Consider the following 26,800-nt stretch of genomic DNA (forward strand, 5'->3'; position numbering starts at 1 on the left):
ATATATAAATATATTGAAATCTGAGAATATACAGTATATATAATTTAAACATTTTTATGCATTATGGTAGTATTTGCTGTTCTGCCTTTTAATTTATGCTGATTTTAATAGAAAATACTTTGTCATTTTTACTGTTATACATTCAAATTTACTGTATTACATTATATAACGGGACTCACAAAGCATAATGAGAAAAATAACTCTAAAAAAAAAAAATTAGCTTCATTTATGCCTTTAATTTAATTTAATTTAATGCTCCATTATGTCAGTGAATTAACTAACTGTGTAATGCCAGTGGATTTACCTCCATCATGTACTGATCCACCACATGCAGATCAGTCACGTCTCCTTTATACGATTTATACATCTCAATGTCATCTGCCGTGGGCACGTACCTAATGAAGATAAAAAGATGTTACAGCAGAACAGTGCAATGCAACTATACATGCAAACTATACATTTTTCTCATTAATTCGCATAAATAATCTCACTAGGATATAACTTGTGTGCTGAATGTTTACGTAATGACATTCGTACATCAGATGGTATCAGTTTTTGGTATAGGGGCATTTTTACGTGCACATGTACAAGTACTTGAGCACAGTATTGAACCTGATTCCGCTACCAGTATTGGTATCGAGACATCGCTAAACAATTTAGTAAACTTTTGCATTGTTTGGCATTGTAAAATGTGTGATGAGGAGGAGGGTGTGGCTGGGCCGTAACGATGGACACCCGGCGCTGAATCAGCACAATCAGCCGGGAGAGGGATAAAGAGGAGCCAGGGATGCCAGTTCAAGAGAGAGAGAAGCACGAAGTTGTGTGAGTGCATCTGTTTTATGTTGTGTTTTGTTCATTTGTGTCATTAAAAGTTTATGTTGACTGCTCAGCCGGTTCCCACCTCCTCCTTGCCTATGGTGTGAACCCATTACATTGATGCCAAAACCTTGGAGGGAGAAGGGATGCACTGTTGGAGAGCCCTCACCACTGATGGAGGGTCGCAACGCCGAGGAAGTATGGTCCGGTGGTACTGGAGCGGTTCGCGAGAAGGCAGAGGAGCCCGCTGCCATCCGCTAGGAAGACGAGGAGACGCTGCTGGCCGCCAGGGGGCGGAGGATCCACTGACGTCTGCCGGGAGGCGGAGGAGCCCGCTGCCGTCCGCTAGGAGGCATGGTCCAGTGCCATCGCCTGGCGTCGTGGAGGACCACTGCACAGCTGGCTGAGGACCAGTCGGCAGCATGTTCGGGGACCGGCGAGACAGTTTTTTTCTCTCTCTCTTTCTCTCCTCTCTCTCTCTGTCTCTCCCGCTCGCTCTTTTCCTCTCCCCTCTCCCATCCTACTCTGATTCCCAGGAGGCGGGGAAGACCAGCCAGTGGAAGGACGGCTCCCCTCCAGGAAGAGTGGGGGGAGGGGTAAATCAGGCCGGAGGTTTCCCCGGCCTGAATCAGGTGTTGGGGGTATGTGACGAGGAGGGTGTGGCCAGGCTGTAACGATGGATGCCCAGCGCTGAATCAGCCCAATCAGCCGGGAGAGGGATAAAGAGGAGCCGGGGACGCCAGTTCAAGAGAGAGAGAGAGAGAAGCATGAAACTGTGTGTGTGTGTGTGTGTGTGTGTGTGTGTGTGTGTGTGTGCGTGCATCAGTTTTATGTTGTGTTTTATTCATTTGGGTCATTAAAAGCAAACTGCTCAGCCGGTTCCCACCTCCTCCTTGCCCATAGTGTGAACCCGTTACAAATGTTTTATAGCTAAAAGTGTATAGCTGTCACAGAGTTTGCTTTCATTACAGCTGCATGTTAAAATATTTTTGGCAAATAGCAAAAAAAGCAATCAGACAGCTTCTTGTGTTAAAATAATATAGATGCAGGGCAATGAATAGAAAAGAAAACAGGTGTTAACATGCGCTTTTAAATGTCGAAGATGTTTTAAATTGACATGGCATCTTAAAAACACGGTGCTCATGTGCAAGACTGAAAAAACTATGAGACGCACCAGTCAAAGACATCTGTCTAGCCTAGCCTAGTGCATGTAGAAAAACAATTTTAAAAAACTGAGCAGATGGATGTAAAAATGTGAACTCAGTCCTGCTGTCCTAATTTCGTTTTACATTGGTCCAAGCTCTTTCCTTTATAAAAGCTTTATAGATGCCCATTTTAAACATGCATGATTCTAAAAGGATGTCACACACTCTTGTTTTTTACAGGTTGATTTCTCACCGAGCCAGTTTTCTCTTCTGAAATAGCCTCTTTTACTCTCGCTATCTCTCCACCTATTCCTCTGAGAGATGGGGATGCTACTCTGATTTCTTGTGGCCCTGGAACAGGGGTTGAATAAAAGCCAAGTTGCAGTCAGCTTGTATAAAGTGGCCAGGTAGCTGATGCTTTAGCTGCATCCAGGTTCAATCTGGCTCACCTCCAAAATGGACCTGTGTTCAGGTCGTTTTAGTGTGTTTCAAATCCATACCACACTGACTATTTCATGAGTGCAAAGATGTTCCAATGGAGAGCGTACAGCCACCGTCCATTAATATTGCAGCTTCTTCTGGTAGTGTCTCAATTAAGATTGTATTCCGAAGCCCATGTGGTTACACTCATATTTGTGGTAGTTGGCTAAATAAATATAAATCTCTCTGTAGGTACATTGGAATATGTCTCCCACATGCAGGTCAGCCACTCGCAGTCATCTAAGGATGTTTCTTGCAGACAAATGTAGAGGAGAAAGCATTTTTCCAGCTTTCAAAGCAACATCCCTCCAGGCAACCCAATAGTTTCCTTTTGCTCAAAAACAACTGATAAAAGTTTCATAGACAGAATGTTCTTTTAAGGGGGCCTGGCATACTGTATGTTCCTCAACATGAACTGCATGTGACTTCTGGTCTCCACGGTCTTCATTAGATCTGGCACTGGATTAATGCACAACACACAGACCCCACTTAGATCTTTCACATATAATGTGGTCCGTTGATCTGAACCACTATATTTTCATTTATATTTTATAAAGGGGTTGTTGACAAATAACATGGACATGAACTTTTTTAACATCAAGAGGTATTTGAATGTAAAGGGGAAATTTTATATTTTTAGATACTGAACTGGTCAGCATTTTTTTAAAGGTTTTTACTATTTTTAATTCCTTTTTGCAGTTTACTGTGTTCCTGACCAAACGTGTCATTTATGGATGGGATGGGTGGGACATGCCCCCACCACTTTTAGCCATTGCCAATTTTGTCCCCACAACTGTTTAGAATAGCTTTGCATCTAATACAGAAGAAACATGTCCAGTTCTTGAGCAGAATATCCATTTCAGTCATGTGTCTTATAGTGGATGACAATCCAGTGCTGGAATGTGTTATTTTGAATAGTGATGCATCGAAAAGAAAATGGGCTGGTTTGAGTATTTCTGTAACTGCTGATCTCCTGGGATTTTCACGCATAACAGTCTCTAGAATTTACTCTGAATGGTGCCAAAAACAAAAAAACATCCAGTGAGCGGCAGTTCTGTGGACGGAAATGCCTTGTTGATGAGAGAGGTCAACAGAGAATGGCCAGACTGCTTCGAACTGATAAAGTCTACAGTAACTCAGATAACCGCTCTGTACAAATGTAGTGAGAAGAATAGCATCTCAGAATGCTATTCTGAGATACGGGTTGGCACTGTTTTGGCAGGATGAGGGGGACCTACACAATATTAGGCAGGTGGTTTAGTGTTGTGACTGATCAGTGTATGTTTACATGCAATGTAAAAGCGGCTTTCTCTTCACTCCCATATAAAATGCGCCCCTGGTCAGTAAGCAGCTTTTTCCACAGCAGCGTAATTTCCCCGTGACGCTTGTGTAAATAACAAACATGGAATCCTAGGAAGACTTTGCTATTTTATTCTCAGTTGCTTCACTTCATTTCCAGACATTCCAGAGTTGTTGCTGTGTTTTTTCTTCTTAACTTTTTATCTTTCTTCATAAGTTTCTCTGGGAGAAACCTGGGTGTGTAAAACTGCTTTCTTTTAATCCCTTAAGTGGTGTAAGGAAATCAGCATTCTTGTTTACATGATGAGAGTCAAGTTTAACTCTGAACCCAAAACCCCTAACCTAAACCTAACCATAAAGTCTAACCACTTAAAGGAATAGTTCACCCAAAAATGAAAATTATCTCATTATTCACTTACCCTGATACCATCCCAGATTCCATCCCTTTCTTTGACAGAACACAAATTGTGATTTTTAGAAGAAGATAGAGCTCCGTCACATACTTATAATGCAAGTACATGGTTCAAAAGTCACATTTAGGCAGCATATAAGTAATCCATGCAACTCCAATTGATCAATGAATGTCTTCTGAAGCGAATCAATAGGTTTATGTAAGAGACAAATAGATAATTAAAACGTTTTTAACTTTAAATCGCAGCTTCCATCCAGTGCTCTGATGCTGCTTGAAATGGCCGAACTCTCGCGTAATGTTCATTCTTCTGTTGTAAATAAGCACCGCTACTGAATTCTCACATGAACTCGCCGACGCGCTTATGTCACGCGACAGCTATGTGATGTGTCAGCTACTGGCAGGAAGCGCTTTTTTAAGTTAATAACATTTTAATTATCTATTTATTTTTTATAAAACATATCAATTTGCTTCAGAAGACATTCATTGATCGACTAGAGTCGTGTGGATTACTTTTATGCTGCCTAAATATGACTTTTGGACCTTCAAAGTGCTCTCTTCCTTCTAAAAATCTTCATTTGTGTTCTGCTGATGAAATCTGGGATGGCATCAGGGTAAGTGAATAATGAGAGAATTTTCATTTTTGGGTGAACTATTCCTTTAACCAAACCCTAAACATATCCATGTTTTTAATAGGAAAATAACTTTTGTCTACAAAGGAAGAAAGAAAACATCAGGTTTGGAACGAGTTGAGGGAAGCGTGTTGCAGGTTGGAAATGTTGGATATGAGGCCAGCTAAAAATTATACCTGCATTGTATCGTACTTGAAATTCTGATGATTGATTGGTCTCTTTAAGAACAGAAGTCGTACCTTTTCGATTGTGTGAGTCATAGGCAAGATTGTTTTAATTAAATATCAGCAAGTTGGGCATTTCTGGTCGACTAAAGACACTGGCCCAGACAAATCAACTTAAAAAACATATACACCCCCACTTGTGATAATTCACCACTTGAGAAGAGAAAATTTGGCAGGCTGCTTTGTCTTCCATGTAACTCCTTGTCTTACCTCCTGAGAGAGGCAATGTGCTCATCGGAGAGACCCCCTTCCTCTTCATTTATTATCAACAATTTGCCCTTCAGCTCTTTTGGATGCACAGGGAAACTTTTGAGGAAAATATCTGCAGGGACAATAAAGTCAGTTGATCACACAAACACGCACACGCACACACACGTTCAGTCTTACTGAAAAGCACTTAAAACCACCTCTCCTGACAGCAGGTCCTCTCCACCACTTGCGATGCAAAACTCCAATCGCATTTTGAAGACAAAATAGTTGTGTGCTTAATTACCTCTCTCCACACGAAGCTTGGAGGGCTTGATGCATGCTGATTTGCATTGTACAAAACCTGAATCTATGAAAATTTCATTTGACCTAATAAACCTGTGCTGTGCTAAAGTTGCCGGCAGAAATAAATGGCCAAAAATAATGTGAGTGGTGCCACTGTTTGGGTGAATGGGATGAAATGCTTACAGCATCAACATATTCATGCTTTGATTGAGTAGCACCAGGTTCAAGGGTACAATTACACTGTTAAAACATGCAAAATATGGAACAAATTAGCTTAGACATATATGAGAAAGAGAGTCTCTTATGACTAATGCTATTACATTTCAGCATTGAGCCAAGTCAGAAAACTATCTTCTTAAGAAAGCTTTTTGATTTCACCCATTTTTGTATAAAGCAATAGCAGTGCCATATCCTCACAATTATTGTTATACTGAGAAAATTGACATGCACGATCTTACACCGATTACGCTTAATAAGCCAACAACGTATAAGGCCATGTAAACGCCTTGTACGGTTTTCCTTTATCAAGAGAAGGTCATAAATAGTTTAAGTATAAAGCAATCGGCACAGGTAGATTTTTGCACATTACACTGATTTCACACTTCACGTAAACACCTTTAGTCAGATTAAAACTGACTAAAATTAATGAATATGACATTACGAAATACTGACTATTGTAAAAAGACTAAAACTATGACTAAAATAAAAATAACTGTGTAAAAATGTACTGGATGCACAATATGGAATTTCTTGGCCGATCCAATAACAGATAAATCACAGCTCATTGTGGCCAATACCAATAACTCAGATTTTTACTTTTTGCATTTCAACTCTTTAAACTGGATCTGCTAGCTGATAATATTTAGATTTTCCCAGTTATTGGACAGTCATGTATCAGCCATCAATATATATGGTGCACCCCTTGTTATTAGCATATTGGGGTGCATGTAATACTAACCGTAAGTCTTTAACTTTGGCGCATAACTTGTCCTGCATCCGTTTGGTACAGACATGAATAATCCCTTAAATTATCTTTTTAAGAAGACGAAAAAAGTAATCCCATAAACATACATTTAAGGAGAGACCAGAGCATTATCTTGGGACCAGAATATCATAGAGACTTGGGGGTGGACTCTTTTGACTTGGACCAGTACATAACTACTACCTAACAACCACGGTATTAATTACTGTATTAAGATTGTTTCATATTTAAAGGTTACTTAAAATGTTGCTTCAACTGAAGACAATGACATTTTCCAAAATCAGGGAAACTAAACTGAAATCTTAAAAATTGTAAGCTTTTGGACAAAGATCAACATGTCTGCAAAATGTTCACCCTCAAAATAAGAAATGAATGAGAGTAATGTTGTAGAATTATCTTAATGGTCTAAAGACCAAAAATGAGGCCATTTTATTCAGTCATCATAAAGGGGTAGTTCTTTTATTCAAGCAGCTTTAAATTCTGTACAAAAGCACTAACATATAATTCCCTATCTGTGTATTTGTGTGGCACTTTTGTTCCGAGAAATTATATGTTGCTCACCTTATTTCCTGGGTGTGTGATTGCATTTAAAGCAGTATCCTGTAGGGATTAGTGTTCTTCAGATTACCATCCCACTGCCATGACTTCAGTACCCAACCACAAGCTCAATGACCAAACCTTAATAAAAACTCCACAAGCCATTATTGCAGCTGCAATCATGGGTTTTCAATTAGTTATTTATTTTCTTTAAGGGTGGTATATGCAATGGTTGCATAAAAGTTTAAATGTATTAAAAAATGGAGCGCTATGTGTCAGACTCCTGCATTCAACCATTTATCAAGTATTATGTCTATCGCAGTTATGCAAAATCTGTGGCAATGCACATTCCCAAAAATCAGTATTATAATCATAATTTTGCATTTCTCACGGAAATCGATGATAGTACTCTCTCGCACGTGCACACAATCAAACACATACAGTGCGAGGAGAAAGAGCGCGCATCCATGGCAGTGATATACTATATGTGTAGACTTACATATAAGTAGAGGGGGCTTCAAGGTAAAAAGGCTGGGAACCACTGGTCTGGTGCATATTTTCATAGAAAATCAATAATAAAAAAACAGCATATACAGATGCAGAATTGCTTCTTTGTGGTAGTTTATGTAATATAAAATATATTAACATTGTATAACTTTCATGAATAACTCATTAAGCATTATTGCATTATACAATGCTTAATAGACAATTAAAACTGAAAATACATTAATGTAGTTATGAATGTCATGAATGTTTGATTTGAAAGATTTAAATTTTGATGAACTAGCTGCTAATCTGTTAAGAATGATATCTCTTAGGGCTGGACAAAAATATCAATTTTCAAATAAATCACAATCTTCATTTGAACAATCCTGATATAGATTCTTAAAATCCTATGATCGCTCCTTTACTTTTCTTTTAATGTTTACTTCAACGTTGGTTGTGTTGATTATTATATCTGTTCAAATAATAGCAATTGAATAGCATTCTGTTGTTAATTTTTAAAATGAATATTTTAGCAAACTACTAAATTAGAAAGTTCCCTGTATAACCCATTTAATCCCATCATTTACAACTGTGACCAAAATTTAGTTTGAAATTTGAATAGCTGTTGATGAATTTTACAAGGAGTTGTCAATTGTAAATGACAGATGAAGATTGTATTGATTTCACAATGTAATACCCAGCCCTAATATCTCTTACATATCTCAAATGTTTCTCCAAGACAGCAATGACAATAAATTGAGTGGAAATGGAGACTTTTGATTAACATATTTCTCATATTTCTCTCCTGAGAAAAATTTCACATCTCAAACATTGATTTGCCAACATAACAAAGTCCACAATCAAAATCAGAAATTTCAATATGAACTCAAACAGAGGTTCAAGATCCATCTTTTTTCTTGTAGACGAGATGATCAGATGACCATTCTGAACAGAATTGAATTATTCTCCAATCAACCACAGAGTGCTTTAATTTGTTGTTTATGTTGTTCCATTTACTGTATTTATTTATTCACTTGGGAGGTGGAAGTAAATGTATTTACATCAAACTACTAATTGAGGTTGGAAAGCCGAATCATGATAAGACTGTGACGCAAGTGAAATTCACAATTCCATAATTCCTCCATCTGTATTTTCACTGCAAGGCCATCTGTGTGCAGAGAAAATTAAGCAATGTCTGCTACAGTGTGTCTCTGAGAAATAAAGCTACACAGTAATGAACTTGCTGCGATGTGTGTAAGGCATCAAATTCCTATCCACTTTTAGGCTACATTGTTTAATACCACAAAAATGGTAATCTAAAAAAGTAGAAATTAACTAAACTTTCAAATTTGCTGAAGAAATCTCCATGACATGATGCTATGCAGGGCTCCAGATTAACATCAAAATATCTTTCAAGGCAAGTCAGTCCACTTGGCAGCTATCTTGGGAATGCTCCCATGCAGCTGTTTTCTATTGACACAAGTGGCATAAAAGTATAGCTCCAATCTACTTGAATGAGGAAAGACCATAATCTCCAAAAGGGTTGGTCAAGACTACAATCAAATAACATATTTTAAATCTGCCATAAAATCTTACAACAATGGTTTAATGAATTGTGCTTCTTTACCTCAGATCACTCTGAAAAAACTTTATTTTCCATTCTGGTCTAGCTAAAGCACATGCACGTTCTCAGGTTGATTGACAGGCAATGTCTGTATCTAAAAAGTGTCACCAGCCTGATTTGGAAGCATCTGTACAATTACCAGTAATATTGCATATTATGTGCATGTTCAAAATTCACATTTGACAGCAAAGCATTGATTTTGAGGTTGAAATGCATTTCTCCTTCACAATGACTCCTTATGGGGCCATAATTCATGTATTCTACATAAATAATATATTAGAAATAAGCATAACCCTATAATGTACTTAAAAGTAAATAAATTGAAAGTCAGTAACAGTAATCTGATTACAGGAAGTTTAAATGGGATGCTATACTACTTTTTTTTTACTAAAAAGTAATTCGATTACAGATTACTTTGTAATTGGATTACACCCAACACTGATTAGAAGAAAATAGATTTTTACGCAGAAAGACAATTAATAGCTGGGTCCATAATAATTATGAAAATTTACCATAGTTCGTCCATTGTAGTCTATCCATAGTTTTAACATTTGTATTTGTAAAAGGACCATGGTAATGTCAGGAAACACCATGCATGCATGGCTCTTCACTACCATGGTAAGTTACTATGGGTTATATATAAAAATATGGTATTTCTGTGATGTAAATCTATCATCTAAAATACATTTAGAAAATAAATATAAAATACAAACAACTAGAAACTGCCATAGTTTCCTTATTCTCTTAATACATTAAATAGAACTATATTATTAACATAATACTATTTAGTATGCATATACCACATTTAGGGTTTTCATATAAGGGTTTGAAACTGAGTATTCCATCCAAGAACCCACACAAGTTCAATTATTCTGTGCATCTCTTTCTCGTTTCATGCGGTAGGGGGAGTTTTTCGGAGTTATTACTGATCAACATGCAATATTCATCTGAAGAGGGATTATCATTTTGTTGAGCTCCGTAGCCCTTTGCCCCTTCCATGTTTGGCTGGCTGAGAGATAGATTGCCTGGGGGGTGCTCCAGGCCCTGATTGCCAAGCACCTCAGCTTGTCAGAGACACAAGGAAAGGACAATCGGAAGGGAAGAGGTAGCTGACACACATTAGTATGGATGCCATGCATTTTTCATACCGCTCCTCTAATTGAGGCACCTGCGTGGGAAACACTTGCAGCTTTTTGGTTGTTGCAGGTGTGTTGTTGTTCAGATTCAAAGGAATTCACAGAGAGTCTGCTGTAAACCTTTTGAAACCAAAACTCTATTCTTTCTGTCTAGCTGCGGCCTTGATCTACAAGAGTGTACCTATTGGGAACTTCATCAAATGTAGATGTGAGAGGGGTAAGTTGTGTCAGTGGCATAATTTTTGTCATGTTACACTATATTTTGAAAGGCCCATTATATACAGGTGCTTATGATTGGTAGGTGCACATGAGAAAAGCATTTAAATTTGTTATGCATTTTTTATGCTAAAAACTTTTTCATAGGGTTGGAAACCAAGAACTGGTTCTTATTCCGATCTGGTTCAATTTTTTTTCTCCAACTGATTTTCATGTCTTTTGGTTCCGTTAACGGTTCTGGAACATACATTCTTCCACCGATTCGGATGTAAACACCATGTTAAAACATCCTGCAGTGTTTCCAACAATGCTATCAAACCAGCAGCACAAAACAGTGCGAAACATATAGCTCGATTCCTGATCGAATAACTCTTATGAGCCGGTTCATTTGAATCTAGGATGTAAAACATTCAGTGCAACCAATGTAGTATGATTCCTGAATAAATTACTCTTATGAGCAGGTTCTTTTGAATCTACAGCGTGACCAGTGTAGTGCGTTTCCGAAGGAATGACTCTTAAGAGCCGGTTCTTTTGAATCTAAAGCGTGAAACCACGGAAGTACCAATCCAAGATGTGGTTGTTATGGTCAAGCTCCAAAAATGACATAAAAGCACAAAAAAGTACAATTAAAGTAGTCTATATGACTCATGCATTTTATTCAAAGTCTCTTTAAGACAAATGATAGCTTTGTGAATCGCAAAATGCTGTGTATAATAAATTATGAATTTCATGACTTGTCTCGGACTTGAACACTAATGACTCGGACTTAGATTCGAGCATTAAATGCATTCAGATTTGGAGGAGAGGACATGTTAAAACTGTTTTTATTTGTTATATTACGACAGACAAGAACGCGTAGCTCGGACTTGCACATGGTTAATGGGAAATCGACTTGGACACGACTCGGTCACAATATTGGTGACTTGGACTTGAGAATCGACTCAGACTCGAGATCTAGTGACTTGACTACTACACTGGTAAACACTATTTGCAAGAATCTGTTCTGTCAAAATATGAAGATCTCATCATTTGGTAACAGGCTACTGAGTGGAGTAAATCCAATAAGAATTAAATTCTTTATTTCCAAATGTTTCTTCCTTCGAAGTATTGAAAGAATCATCAATGGAACAGTCAAGGAAGCAGAATCGTTAAGAGTAATCGGAATCGCCTAATTCCTTACGATTCCCATCCTTAATTTTGGATGGGATTCAAAAAATTCTTTACACGGCAGGTAAAATTAGTTTTATGTAAAAGCACATTTTTCCAGGTCTAAAAATACATAAATGAATGTCTAGGTGAATGAACAATGTATGAAACCATGTACATAAAACTTGGCTAAAGATTAGCCACGAATTATTAAATGAAGCATTTTTTTTTTTTTTTTCACAAATGGTTGCAGTGGGGTAAAGTTTACCAAATAACATCCAAAATGTGTACTGTTTGGGGGCTTCCAGGACTGACTTGGGACCCATTGGCCAAGAGGGCAATTTCATAAAAAGTGGCACAGCTTACCCCACTCTCCCACTACACTGTCTTGTTTTAGTGCAGATTCTCCTAAACTTCACTGCTTTTGCAGGTACAAGGTAATGACAGCACTCTCCAACTCTCACTTCAGGTTGAATTGCTCTTGGGTCATTCAATTTAAAGAGCTGACATCTGCAAAAAGCATTTAGACCCAAATAAACAAGGTGCTTCAAAATAATAAACCCTCAACGCTACCAATGTCAAGCTTGTGAGAGCATCAACATGCTTATTATTCATAATGGATCTTGCCTTTTGGGAAACATAACTCACTAAACAAGTAAAATAGTAATAGTAAAAATTATTTTCAACAAAACAACTAATCCCAATATGACCTATTCTGTAATATCAGTCTAGGGGTCACATAAGTATCTGCCCTTTTTCCTCAACAAGTACCAGCAAAGTCTGATGCAACACTACCACCTAGTTGTTGCTTTGAAAGCTGTGTACTCTTTTTGATTGTAAAAATGTATTTATGAGTGTTTAGATCTTTAATGTTGTCACTTAGGTAGTACTTAGGTGTAATTGTGTTTCAGGCTTAATTTTATTTTTAAATAAAGCCATATACATAATATGCATTTCTATAGCAATGAGATAATGATTAAAATATGTTGAAAACTGAAAACATTTATGAATGTAACTATATTTTTACATTTTTAAAGGACAAGTTATGTGCCGAAGTTTGATGCTTAGGGTTTGCAGAAATCTTGTTTTGCATCTCACAATGTTTTGTCAAACTCAAAAATCCTATTGAAGACTCAGCTATGTGAGAGTAAAAGTCAATCCATCAGATGCTTATAATGGCCCTCTCTGTTGCTGCTATAATCCTTACTGTTAGATCAATAACGTACCCACTGTGACTGATTCCACAAGTTCTACAACAAACACACCGTTTATTACTAACCACAACCTGACATATCCCATCAAGAAACAAAATAAGGCTTCCCATACATAAAACATGTGCAAAAGAATAGATGTAGATCTTCATAATAATCAAGCAAGTGTCAAAATACCATTTCAGCCAAACAAGTATGAGTCTTTTGAATGACTCTATTGGATCAGCACTTGCAAAACTTGGAAAAAAGGCTAAAAGTGCAGATGAGTCATGCATCTCAATGCTATACTGAACTGATGAATGGTAGCTGTATTGTTTAATGTGTGAGGAACACACATGATGGTAAAATTTATGTCTCAAACGCACTGTAAGAAGCATCTGCCAAGTCAATAAATGTATATGTAGACAAAAATTTCTGAAATACTCACTGAAGTTGTGAGCGATCTTTGCATTCAACATGATTTCCATATTACTGCTGGAGTCTGATCTGCCACAGCTGCTTGATTCTTTCACTCCAAAAAGCTCATACAAGCGTGATGTGTCAATTTCAATCTTCCTGGGGTTTTTGCGAGCCCACATTGACTTCTCAATCTGCAAAAAGAGGGAACAGTCAATACATACATTATTTCGTGTGATGTTATTTCACGTCATCAATATCAAAACATTGGCTTAACTGCAATTTATCTTCAGTGGGCATAAAAATTATCACATACTAGTAAACAACCATTTAGCAGAAATAATCCCAACCACAGTATACTGTGACCTTTATAGTAAATGCTGAATGACTCTTTTAGTCTGAATTTATAAGCCGATATCATCATCACCCAAAAAAAAAAAAAATGAAAAACAAAAAACCAAAGATTATTTCTCGTTACACGCATACAGTATCAAATCCATAAAATAATCAATTAAAGGCTGTTGGTGATAAATTAATACAACTTATTAGGAAAAGTTTCAAAAAAGTCAAACAACTATGGCTTCATTCGGAATGAACCACTAGCTTAAAATACTGCACTGAATACTGGATTTGAAATGTCCATACAATGCAAGTGAATGGTGATCAGACCTTTGAAGCTCCAAAAAGGAGATAAAGTCAGCATAAACATAATCCATCAGACTACAGTTGTTTAATCAAAGTCTTCTGAAGTGATCCAGTTGGTATGCTGCCTTCATGTGCTATCAGAATTATCCTACTTCCCACTTCTGAAGTGATAATTACGAGTCTGTCGTGTTCAAGTCCTTTGTTGTCGGAAAGAACTGGAAACATGGACGACACCAGGTTCATTCATACATATTTCTTGAGGAACTTTCATTTTGACACCATAATACATATCACTCAGTTAGCTTGCTGACGATAATGGAATTTTGGTCAAATACAAGCTATTTTCACGGTATAAAAATGTACAACATACATAGAATTGTTGCTGATATACATAAATGGATATGACCAAAATGGAAAGTGCTAATTGGCTGTATTTAGAAAAATGAACAAAACTGTGCTCTCCTTCGCCATGTTGAAAGTTTAGGACTCCTCCCATCTCGGAAACTCCAGTATCAAAATTATCTCAGAGTTTCCCAGTCGTAATTACAATTGAGGGGTCATTCGTGTGCAACTTCCGCATGGGAAACTAGTATTTACGATAATTCCGATAGCACATGAAGGCAGCATTAGATGAGAACAGACCTAAATGTAACTCCTTTTTCACTGTACATCTTGACAGCAGTCTCCTTGGTGATCATGATTTAAAGCTCATTGACACTTCCTATAGTGCCATCTAGCGCTCGGCGCATGTGTCAAGCACTAGGAAGTGTAATCGAGTGAAATAATGATCTGTGAAATTGAGTGAAATCATGAGACTGCAATGGCAATACAGTGAAAAAGGAGCTATATTTTGTTACTTTCTCACCCAAAACTAACTAGATTGCTTTAGAAGACATTGCTTAAACCACTGGAGGCTTATGGATTACTTTTATGCTGACTTTATCTCCTTTTTGGAGCTTCAAATGTCTGATCACCATTCACTTGCATTGTATTGACCTACAGAGCTGAGAATTTTCAATTTTTGGGTGAACTATCCCTTTAATAAAATCAACCAGAGGCAAGTTGCATTTTTTTAAAGACAAAAGCATCTATAAACGATTTACTCATGAGACACAGCACTAGTTAAAATTTCTCAAAATTACCTTTCAAAAATGTGGCCTACTGTGGAAGTACAATGGTACAGTGATGGTATTAGATGGTATAATCTGATAATGCCAGTAGGGCCTACTATATACCAAGAATGATTATCATATGCATGTACCATGGCATTTACAGGTACTTTAAAGAAAACCATGGTACATGTCAAAGTTTGATACTTTACATTTTTTCGTGTAGCCTACTGTTTTGATACTCTTCCCAGATAGCAAGAACCTTTGGGCCAAATGTGGAAGTTAGCTGTCACATTTGGCCTAGATCCAGGGTTCAAGTAGAGGAGGGATGCAGGGAAATGTCATCCCACTTGTTGCAAGAAATACGAAAAAGCATCCCTCTTGTAAAACCACCATCCCCCTTACCATCCCCTTTAGATTAATTGTATCATGTATAACTTAGTATAACTAATCATGTTATCATGTATAATTTTCTACATTTGATAAATAACAGACTTTGAATAACTGTGATTCGCCTGTCAGAATTAGATTTTGACATGTGAAAGGTTGCCAGATTTCTACAGATGAAATCCCCCAGTCAGATCTTGACACTTGTTCATTTTGGCCAGGGTGACGCTTTAGTCACGCAATCTTGAGCGTGCAAGTTCTCTCTCCGCTGCGAAAAGTCGCCAGTATTAGTCTATCAGCCACATATGGGCCACATAAGCTTTACTGATTTGGCTTTCTACTGTTGGAGTTTTGGTTCAGTTCTGGCAACAAAAAAAATATCTGTACCATATTTGGGCCATCATTCACTTTCTGAGCTGGGCCACATTTCAGATGTTTATTTGGGCCAAAGCTGTGCCAAAGGAAATTTGCTGACTGGGTTCTAGTTGAAAAATGTCTTTACCTGTAGTAAACAGTCTTTCATAAGCTGCACATGCAAGTGTTGATAATGGGGTTGACTTAATAAAGATATCTTTATGAAAAGATGCATTTGCAGGTTTGGTTTCAATTTATTGTAGGTAAATATTCCACATCATTCTACTCTTTTTTCTCTCTGTTTTCTGAAGTATCCCGTTACAGATTTACAAAGCGAGAAACCGCTCCAACAGATTCAGCGTGTGAGCTGTCTGAGTGATTCATGAACCGATTCGCATGTGCAGTGGTTTGACTCGAAAAGAACCGACTCAGAAGAGTGTTTCATTTGCAAATTGGGTTGCAATTCTGATAAACCGAAGGAAAATACACACACAAACGTGATTATTGAAATATTGTCACAGAAAATGTATCATGATAAAATGTAATCTATGAATCATCCAGTAAACCCAAATCCATTGAGAAAGAAAACAGCACCTTGGCATACTATTTAAATAAGCATGCTAGGCATACTGATACATAAAATATAGACTATATAGACCTTCGTTACCACAATCAGTGTGACAGTTGAGCTGCTTCTGAGAGCACATACAGTATCAAACTGTGGTTAAATACCGACACAGCTAGTCATAAATCATCGTCCATTTTCAATAAACGTGATCGTATTTGTATTTGATATATAGAAACGGCTTCACACTGTTTGGCTGGTCATTGTTAGTTTTTAATTTGTAAATCCTGACTGGCTAAAAAAAGTCAACTGGCTTCTTTGAACATCTGGTGTTTGGTTTTGTCTTACTAGTTTCACAAGTTTATAAATGCTATTTGCAAGAACATCAGAACATATACCACACTGTGGACCTGGTTCCTTATAGCATGATGCATATTTTATGTAGCAAAGGCTACTGTTCGTCTTACTATCATCGTTTTTTTGTTTTGTTTTTTTTTTCAATCTTTTTCACTTCACATCGTGAACAAATCAGTGTTTTTGAATGGATCTTTTAATTGAATAAATCAGACTCATTTGGTCGAGAATAATGAATTTGATGATTTAATGGTTCAGCTTTTCATAAAATCCTTCATAAAAGAGTTCTAAGCCATGAAGCAAACCAACCAGCTCCAAGGTGAAATGCAACATTATAAACTTTGATTCAATGCAAACAAGTATTTGAGAATTGGATAAACGACAAAGGTACTTAATGCCTTTCACAAGGGCACAAACTAAAATTCCATGAAGCATTGCAAATTATGTAATAAAATAAAAAACAATGGAAATATATTATACTAATGATTTTAGGTTGATGATTACAAGTAACAATATATTTTAAGTTTACTGCAAAATAATCCAAAATATATAAATGTATATGTAGTTTGAGGGTGTAGGGAGACCGACTTGATTGCGCCATTCACAGTTTGTCATGGATTTAACCAGCTTGGTAGACTTTTGGAGGCTTTTTTGGCCACGGTTCTCTGATTGGTGGATCTGTCTGCCAGAAATTCCAATATAAAACAGGATTTTTAAACAATGAAGTTGAAACAATGCGGACTTATGGCTTCAACAAAGGCAAATACCATCGATGAACAACATTGGAGCTCACGGTTGGTCAAAAATCAATTCGTCTATGGAAAAAATGAATGGGATTTTAACATCCAGAACCATACTGTTGCTCTTAATTGCAAACCACCACACCTGCTCTCCATTCCCATTTGGCCATAAGATATCAAAATAAAAGTCAGTTAAAAAAAGTACGATTATTTTATGCTTCAAGCATATCAAGAAAAGCTAAATATTATAAATAACTTGTATATAATTCATAATCATAATCTCAGAAATACTAAAGAATTGGCTCCAACAAGCCAAAAACTCAAAAACCTGCCACATTTCAACCTTTCCCCACAGATTAAATAAAACGCAACACCAGATACCTTATCCTGAGTCACCAGGTCCCAATGAAAAGCTTTAGTCCTCTGTGAAGACAGCTTTGATGAACTTTTCTTGGGCAGTGGAGGTGGCAAAGGGGCAGGTAATACAGACTGGTTTGCAACAGAACCTGCCAATGTAGGTGGCAAAGGCACTGGTGAAGGCAAAGAGGACAACAACGTTGGACTTGGCAATGTTGGTGGCACTGTTGATAGCAACGAGTACACCAAAGGTGGAGAAGCTGATGAGCTTATTGCCACTGATGAGACCACTGCTAAGGGCATCTCCACTGGCTTGCGTACAGATCTGCTTTGTGCTGTTGGGACTGGCTTCAATTCTGGTTCTGTTGCTTCAAAAGAATCATGTTCTGGCTCTGGTGCTGTTGGTATATCTGAAGACCCAGCTTGGGGAGCTTTTGGCAAGCGTGGCCTCAGTGAAGGTGGTACTGGTGGAGGTGTGATAGTCCCATGGTTATTGTGAGTCTCACTTCCCGACTCTTTAATGGTTTCTGTAATGTCACTGAGGTCCCTTTGTGTTTCAGGGTCTTCATAGAAGTTTTCATGTCGTGACTTTTGTTTCCAGTTATTACACAGATCGTTAATTGCCTTCACCCAGGCATCTCGCTCGTTTCTTATGGCCTCTGGGGTCATGTGGTCACTCTTTGGTATTCGGAACCTGGTAAAGGGAAGAAGATTATCGCTGAGAGAACTTTTGGTCAAATATTTCATACTTCATTCATACTTTAATAGTTGGCAAGAGCAATAGGAAATATACCAAAACAATAGTTTGTGGAAAAATAATGCTACTATTTTCTAAATTCTTTCTCAATATATTGAGTCACCATTCTATGTAAAATTTGTAATTTTTATTAAAGACATTAAATATTTACATTTAAAGAAAACACAACTGACTATTTACTTTCATAAAGGGATAATTCATCCAAAAATGTAAATTCTCTCATAATTTACTCAACTTCATGTCATCCCAGATGTGTATGACTTTCTTTCTTCTGCATAACACAAAAAAAGATTTTTAGAAGAATATCTCTGCTCTGTAGGCCCATACAATGCAAGTGAATGGTGACCAGAATTTAGAATTTCCAAAAATCACATAAATCAGCATAAAATAATCCATAAGACTACAGTGGTTAAATCCACATCTTCAGAAGCAAAATGATAGGTGTGGGTGAGAAACAGCTCAACATTTAAGTCCATTTTCTACCAGAAATCTCCATTTTCTTATTCTTCTTCTTTTGTTTTTTGGTAATTTGCATTCTTCGTGAATATTGCCACCTGCTGGTTGGGGCTGGTCAAAGTTGGAGATTTATAGAAAAAAGGGACTTAATATTGATCCGTTTCTCACTCACACCTATCATATCACTTCAGAAGATATGGATTTAACCACTGGAGTCTTATGGACAGGGGCATAGATTCCGGGAGGGATTACTTTTATTCAGCCTTTATGTGATTGAATATTCAAAGTTCTGATCACCATTCACTTGCATTGTATGGACCTACAGAGCTGAGATATTCTTCAAAAAATCTTTGTTTGTGTTCTGCAGAAGAAAGAAAGTCACACACATCTGGGATGGCAAGAGGATGAGTAAACAATGAGACCATTTTTATTTTTGGGTGAACTATACTTTTATTAAATGTCCCAGATCTTACTAAGCATGATTCATCAGTATGTGTTCAAAAATAATAATAATAATAATAATAATACTCTTTCTACAAATTTCCTTGCCTCCCACAGAACTTCACATTTCTGTTGTCGTAACCAAAACCATGGACAGAGAAAATACTATTGATATTCAGTTATATTAAAAATTATATTATATTATACCATATTTTATATATAATATAATATAATTAATTAAATTCATATCTAATATATTATGATATTATTATTATTAATATATATGAAATTATAATTATATTTATAATTTATAATATAATTTATAAATATTATAATATAAATGTTATATTATAATATGTTAATATAAAATTATATTAACTATATTAATTATAGTCTGACATCTAACAGTCCAGTCAAATCCTGGTGGATAAATGTCCTGCACTACATTTATTCCTGTTTTGTATTTCGCTTGAAAAACATTGCATTGTGTTAAATGAGTTGCAAAGCCATTTCCTGTTGCCATTAAAGTCAGTCACTTGCCACTTGACTCACAGGAACTCATTCTTGTCATTGAGCAGCGTGAAAGTATCGGTGCATGTGGTCTCCACCCTGACATGACCGTCTGAGAGATGGATGATAACAGCTGTCCCATCCCCTCCAGCACAACTGTTATCAGGCACATTGGTGTAAATGTCTGACAGTTGCGAGACAGATGCGCTTGAGGAACCGCACACATCTGTATCAGCAGCAGTTGGCTGCTGAACAACAGGCAACAGGGTCAGCTGACCGGTTTGAAGATGAGCTTCATATCTAAGAATGCAGAACATGGCATAACTGTTAGTAATCTAGAATAATTTACATGGTGTTTGCTAAGGCACGTTTGTGCTACAGACATGAATGATACCTCAAATCATATGGCTTATTGAGGAGAGGTGTGCTATTTTATGTAAAGCGTTTCGAGAGTAGTGTCAGAAAAAGCACGTATACAAGTGTACAATTCAATTCATTCATTCATTACTTTTCTAAGCGATCAGATTTACCATTTTCGGTGACAGAAATGGCTTTGATTTACATTGCAGGAGGAACCTGAGCCATATGGACCAGAATATCATAGAGACTTCCTAGCAACCACCCAGAACACCATAGTAACCACCTAACAATGCCTCAGCAACTTTGAATACTGGGAGATTCATTAAATCATTATTTAAACCATTCAGCATTGATAACTAAAGTCATTTTGACTGTAATTCTATTTAATTTTGATTAATACTACAGTGCACATTTATAGCATCAGTTTAGTCTTTTTTTGCAAACTCCCATTTTTAACATTCTTTTAGTTAAAAAATATTTTTCACTGCAGAGTTCTCTTTTTGTAATAGTTTTCACTGAGCACGTTTACATGCATGGACTTACACTTATTATTATTAATAAGCCGACAACACGTAAGGTCATATAAATGCCTTGAATGGTTTTCTTTATAAGGACATAAAGGACTTAAGAATAAACCGATCTGTAGAGTTTTGCCCATCACCCCAGTTTCAGGTTGCATGTTGCCTTTAACAGCGTTCTAACTGGCTTGTCCAATGTGTGCAAGTGTTGTGCGCATGACTGTTTACATTTTGACGTCAACAGCAGAGAATAATCAGATGATTCAAATCTCATGTAAATGTAGTTTACTCACGATGTCAGATTTTTTGAATAATCTGATTTTTGGTAATTATCAGCATATTGGTGTGCATGCAAACGCACTAATTAACGAAAATATTTTTTCACTGCTAATTTCCATTTCATTATAGATTTCGTTAACAATAATAACCTTGATGCTTGCTTTAGATAGCATCACTAAAATGTTGAGCGAATATGACCTAAAGTTTATCACATTTTAGTGATATGATGTTTGTGAGAACATAACCAGTATAATAATGATTTCTGAGAGTTGGGTTGCAAGAAACAGACAAAACATGAAATGTTTAATAAAGATTTCATACTTTTTCCATTTAAATGATGCCAGTCCTCCTCTTTGGAGTAGAAGGCGGCCCTCTTTGATGCTCTCTAGAGCTAAATGTGGGTTTTCCATTTCCATAGATCTGTCCACAGCAGGGCTGTATATGTTTCTGTAGATTATCTGGTTTACAAGCTGCATGATCTGAGTGTGAAAGCCATTAGATACTCACAAAGATGTGTTTTGTATAAAGATGATTTATGTAAAGGGATAGTTCACCCAAAAATGAAAATTGTGTCACCATTTACTCACAATCACGCCTTTTAACATTACCATTTTTTCTTCTGTGGAGCACAAAATGAGATATTTATAGTATGTCCAAGCTGCTCTTTTGCATTCAAAGTGAATGGTAACAACATCTGTCAAGTTTTTTATCAATTGTTCTTTACACAAAAGTTTCATATGACTTCAGAAAACATGGAATATAGCGCAAAAGTCATATTGACTACTTGTATGGTCCATTTATGGTGCCTTTTTTTTTTTTTTTTTTTTGTCCTTTTGGAAGCTTGACAGGCCCTGATCCCTTTCACTTAAAGGAATATTCCGGGTTCTATACAAGTTAAGTTCAGTCGACAGCATTTTTGGCATAATGTTGATTACCACGAAAGATTAATTTAGACCCGTCCCTCCTTTTCTTAAAATCAATAATCAAATAAAAATCAAAGTTACAGTGAGGCACTTACAATTTTTGGAGGATTTAAAGGCAGAAAGGTGAAGTTTATAATATTTATAAAAGCACTTACATTAATTCCTCTGTTAAAACTAGTATATTATTTGAGGTATAAAGTTAATTAAATCGTCATTTTTACAGTCGTTTTAAGGTTTTAGGGTTTGATGACATTACATCGTCATGGCAACAAAGTTGTTGGATATAACTTTACACAGAAAAGTCTAGTAAGCAATTTTATCACACTAAAATCATGTTAACATGCATATTGTTTACGTCTTGTGGCTATTCTTTTGAAACAGTGTGTATTTTACGTTTACGGACTGGCTCCATTCATTTCCATTTTAAGTGCCTCAGTATAACCCGGATTTTCGCTTTTATTAAAGGGGCATTTAAAAAAAAAAAAAACATTTTTGTGGTAATGAATGTTATGCCACAAATGCTGTAAATTGAGCTTAACATGTATTGAACCCAGAATATACCTTTAATCGAAGAGAGCAGCTTAGACATTCTGCTAAAAATTACTTTGGTTTTCCACCACTAAAGAAAGAAATTCAGATGGGTTTGGAACAGCATGTGGGTGAGTAAATGATGACAGCATTTTCGTTTTTGCATGAACTATCCCTTTAAATCAGTACAAATGCTACGTATCGTATATCATCAAATGAGATGTCAGGCAAACAGTTTTATAATAATTTGCTCCTTTCGAAATTCATAATCGTAATATTTGGTTTACAAAGGAAAGAACAATTGATATGGATTTAATGATCATGCACGGATCAATAGAAACACAGTCCATCTGTTGCACATAATATTCACACCTTCTGTTTGTCTTCTAAAGATGCTGCTTCCAGCTCATAGTCAGGTCGACCTCTGAATGAAATTGTGAATCTGGTGCCGGCAGTATCATGGCAGTTTTTCACATCAGAGAAGAGGAGCTGCTTTTTTACAATGCCTTTCTCGATGCTGCACAATAGATTTGTGCTGAAATCAATCTGCAAGACGACAAATGTGCATTCAGATGCATTCATGATACATTCACTTTCTTTGCATATTTTTTTGCCATGCAATGAAAGTGAATTGTAATACAATCAGTGCACATCTCATTTGTGCACTGAAAAAAGAAAAGAAAGTTGGAACAACATGAGGGTGAGTACATTAACAGAGAAACTAAGTAGGTGTCCAAATACTTTTGGCCATGTATTATGTTTTCTTTCTACCAATTTATAGAAATTGTTTTCAGATATTGCCATAGTGTTGTAAATACACACCTGTAGCACCCGTTTCTGCCATATGTAGCGGTTGAACTTACGGACACTGAAGTTGTATTGTGACTGTTGTTCCTATGATAGAAATATTAAAAACACATTTCAACAAAGAGGCCAAGGAACAACTAACAATACTTCCTCATTACAAAAGTACACCATGCAGAATTCTTCTTTGGTTGATTAGAACTGCCATGGTGACCTGTCTTGTAATTTTAAAAGGGCCTATCCCATGAAGACTGGTCAGTCAACAAAACATTTCCTTAAGAAGAACAAGTTCCATTGACTGCTAGTTTAGATATTTTTATGAGAAAATACCAGATTACGTAATCAAATATAAAACAATGGAAATATATTATACTAATTTAATGAAATTTTAAGTTGATGATTATAAGTAACAATAGATTTTAAGTTTACTGCAAAATAATCCAATATATATATAAATGTATATGCAGCTTGAGGGTGTAGGGAGACCGACTTGTTTGTGTCATTCACAGTTTGTCATGGATTTCACCAGTTTGGTGGACTTGTTTGGCAGGCTTTGTTGGCCACGGTTCTCTGATTGGTGGATCTGTCTCTGCTGGACCGTGTTTAATGTAGTTGTTCACCAGAAATTCCACTATAAAACAGGATTTTTAAACAATGAAGTTGAAACAATGCGGACTTATGGCTTCAACAAAGGCAAATACCATCGATGAACAACATTGGAGCTCCCGGTCGAAAATCAGTTATTCTATGGAAAAAATGAATGGGATTTTAACATCCAGAACCAGACTGTTGCTCTTAGTTGCGAACCACCACACCTGCTCTCCATTCCCATTTGACCATGAGATATCAAAATAAAAGTCAGCTAAAAAAGTAAGATTCTTTTACGCTTCATGCATATCACGAAAAGCAAAAAATGAAAAATAACTCAGAATTTCTAAAAATTGGCTCCAACAAGCCAAAAACTCTGCCACCTTTCAACCTTTTCCCCACAGATTAAATAAAACACAACACCAGATACCTTATCCTGAGTCACCAGGTCCCAATGAAAAGCTTTAGTCCTCTGTGAAGACAGCTTTGATGACATTTTCTTGGGCAGTGGAGGTGGCAAAGGGGCAGGTAATACAGACTGGTTTGCAGCAGAACCTGCCAATGTAGGTGGCAAAGGTACTGGTGATGGCAAAGAGTACAACAACATTGGACTTGGCAATGTTGGTGGCACTGTTGATAGCAACGTACCAGTTTGGTCTGACTTTACTTTGTATTAGCTACACACCCATTTTTGCACAGCAATATATAAGGTGTCAGCGTCGAATATAAATTCCCAAATAGAAGTGATGGCATCAAACTTGTGCAAAAACATTCCAAAGATAAGATCTTTCACTCAACAACAAAAGTCATTTAACGGCAGTGTTCCTACCGTAAGCACAAGACGAATATTACTATATAAGATATATATTTTTATATTAATTAAGTCCAGAATCAACTTTATGCTGCTTTAATACCCAATATTGATTCAAATTAAAAGGGAGCACATGGAATTTACTTATTTCATTTACGAGAAAGCTTTAGATTTCATATAGCCTACACTGTAAAAGGGGTAATGTTTACATTAAGGATGTATATTTCCACCTGATCTAACCTTAAAAATATAATTTTGTTGGTAAATCTTAATGTAATCAGGTTGATTCAATCATATTAAATGATTTTTCATTTAAAAAAGCAATTAGTTTAGATGTTACCACATCAAGCCCATTTTAACCTAACACAATACCTGACAAAACATATGCAGTATATATACGTATGGTAATAGTACAACACATTTGCCCTGTGAAAAACTACGGGGGACGAACTTTGATTTTATTGATAGTGAGGGGAACAACATCTCCCACGTATAATCCAGGTTTAAATTAGACAATGTGGACTCTGACTTAGAATCCCACTATGTGGTCCATTGTGGTTGTTTATTTAATATTGAGGGTCTTTTTCATTTCTCATACTGCACCTCAAGGACAAAATTCTTTTGCAGCTCCTTCAGTTTTCCACTTCTAGCCTGAATTAAAGCTTCATCAACACTCATCTGCCCTGATTTCACCATGTTCATGAGGTTCAGTTGCATTTCATTGCTGAGCTGCAAAAACAACAGAAGTAAAAGCAACGATTATGCCTGTTCAGAGAACAATAGCATATTAGTCAACATTGTGTGACAATAATAAGCTCATTTGAATAGACTGTTGAAATGAGGAAGTTTTGATGAATCTTTCACACACATACACACATTCAGCCAACACCTGTAATTTTTAAATACAAGTTCATATGAGAATAATTTGTAAACACATTTTAAACGTGTTGCCCTTCTTGTAAAATCCAAAAATTTTATGTACTTCATGGAGAGTGACAATTCCTTTTTACTGTGATTTTCTATGCCAACAACTGTCAATCAGTGTGTCCCATGATATGTGCTATATGTTTTTTTTGTTTTTTGTTTTTTTATGAAAGACTAACTGAAATTTAGTTTCTTTACTTACATAAATGTCACATACGTAAATATCTTGATACCTTTAATATTTTTAAATAAACATTTAATGTGAACAGGTCTCTTATAACACATTATTGTTGTTGCTAAACAGACTTTTATATTTTATGTTTGTACAATGGCTTAAAAGGGGCCCTTACCTGAGGCACATCCACCGTCTTTCTGTGATCCATGTTGTTGGAGTTCATTTAAGACTGAGACCAAAAGAAGTGTCTGATCACCCATCAAGTGTTTACAAATGATAACCTAGTTTAAACTGAGGTTTGCAGCCATTTGAAAAGATAACTAGACAACTTCCTTAAATGTGGCTTACGTGAAGGTAAAAAAAGAAAAAGCTGAAACAAAACACCTGTGCCCTCCCCCACCCTCTTACTGACTTCTCATCCTCACATGGGCCATAACAAACATACTCACCTGTAAAAGTATTAAAAGGACATGCTTAACCCTCCTATTGTCTTTGGGTCATTTTTGACCCGGGACAGGTACAGCATAGTTTTTAGTACTGGAACCAAGCATTGTGACTTTGACAAGACCATCAAAACAAACAAAATTAATAACAATTTTTTGATAAAATTATATATATATATATTTATATAATTGTTTAAGAGAAATTACTGTTTTAAAACAAATTGTTCCTTCCATTGTCTTAACGGGTCAGTTTTGACCCGTATGGGAAGAACCAGTTGTGACCTTCAGACGTTCCGGATGTTTTACAGCTTTAAATAGTTTTTTGTAAATCTATGAATCAAATTTGACCTAAAAATATTAAAAATGTTCTTAAATTTAGCTAGTCCCACACTGTTCTCTAGAAGAAGGAATGGATTTGTTGCAATGGACGTGCAAAGTGTGACCATTTTGAGTGCTGGAAAAGACAATATTCGTTTGTGAAATAGGCATGAAGTAAAATATTACTCTAAAATGTACAATTAATTTTCTACAATCAGAAATT

The 26,800-nt window shown here is 36.4% G+C and overlaps 1 protein-coding gene across 1 annotated transcript in view; it reads right to left on the reverse strand.

Annotated features, from left to right (window-relative positions):
* LOC127419985 (uncharacterized) overlaps nucleotides 1-26,113 on the reverse strand; it is a 54,833-nt gene extending 28,720 nt beyond the window's left edge. Inside the window, exons 1-10 of the mRNA XM_051661867.1 lie at nucleotides 25,992-26,113; nucleotides 25,321-25,446; nucleotides 23,337-23,408; nucleotides 22,887-23,060; nucleotides 21,385-21,542; nucleotides 19,949-20,206; nucleotides 17,767-18,436; nucleotides 13,263-13,425; nucleotides 5,216-5,327; nucleotides 305-395 (exon numbers count right to left, since the gene is read on the reverse strand). Of these exons, the coding sequence (XP_051517827.1) occupies nucleotides 305-395; nucleotides 5,216-5,327; nucleotides 13,263-13,425; nucleotides 17,767-18,436; nucleotides 19,949-20,206; nucleotides 21,385-21,542; nucleotides 22,887-23,060; nucleotides 23,337-23,408; nucleotides 25,321-25,446; nucleotides 25,992-26,039 (1,872 nt within the window). The 5' untranslated portion in view covers nucleotides 26,040-26,113. The remainder of the gene's footprint in view (nucleotides 1-304; nucleotides 396-5,215; nucleotides 5,328-13,262; nucleotides 13,426-17,766; nucleotides 18,437-19,948; nucleotides 20,207-21,384; nucleotides 21,543-22,886; nucleotides 23,061-23,336; nucleotides 23,409-25,320; nucleotides 25,447-25,991) is intronic.
* Nucleotides 26,114-26,800: the final 687 nt, after the last annotated feature.

The sequence above is a fragment of the Myxocyprinus asiaticus genome, chromosome 29 (genome assembly GCF_019703515.2).
Source record: "Myxocyprinus asiaticus isolate MX2 ecotype Aquarium Trade chromosome 29, UBuf_Myxa_2, whole genome shotgun sequence".
NCBI classification, from domain to species: domain Eukaryota; kingdom Metazoa; phylum Chordata; class Actinopteri; order Cypriniformes; family Catostomidae; genus Myxocyprinus; species Myxocyprinus asiaticus.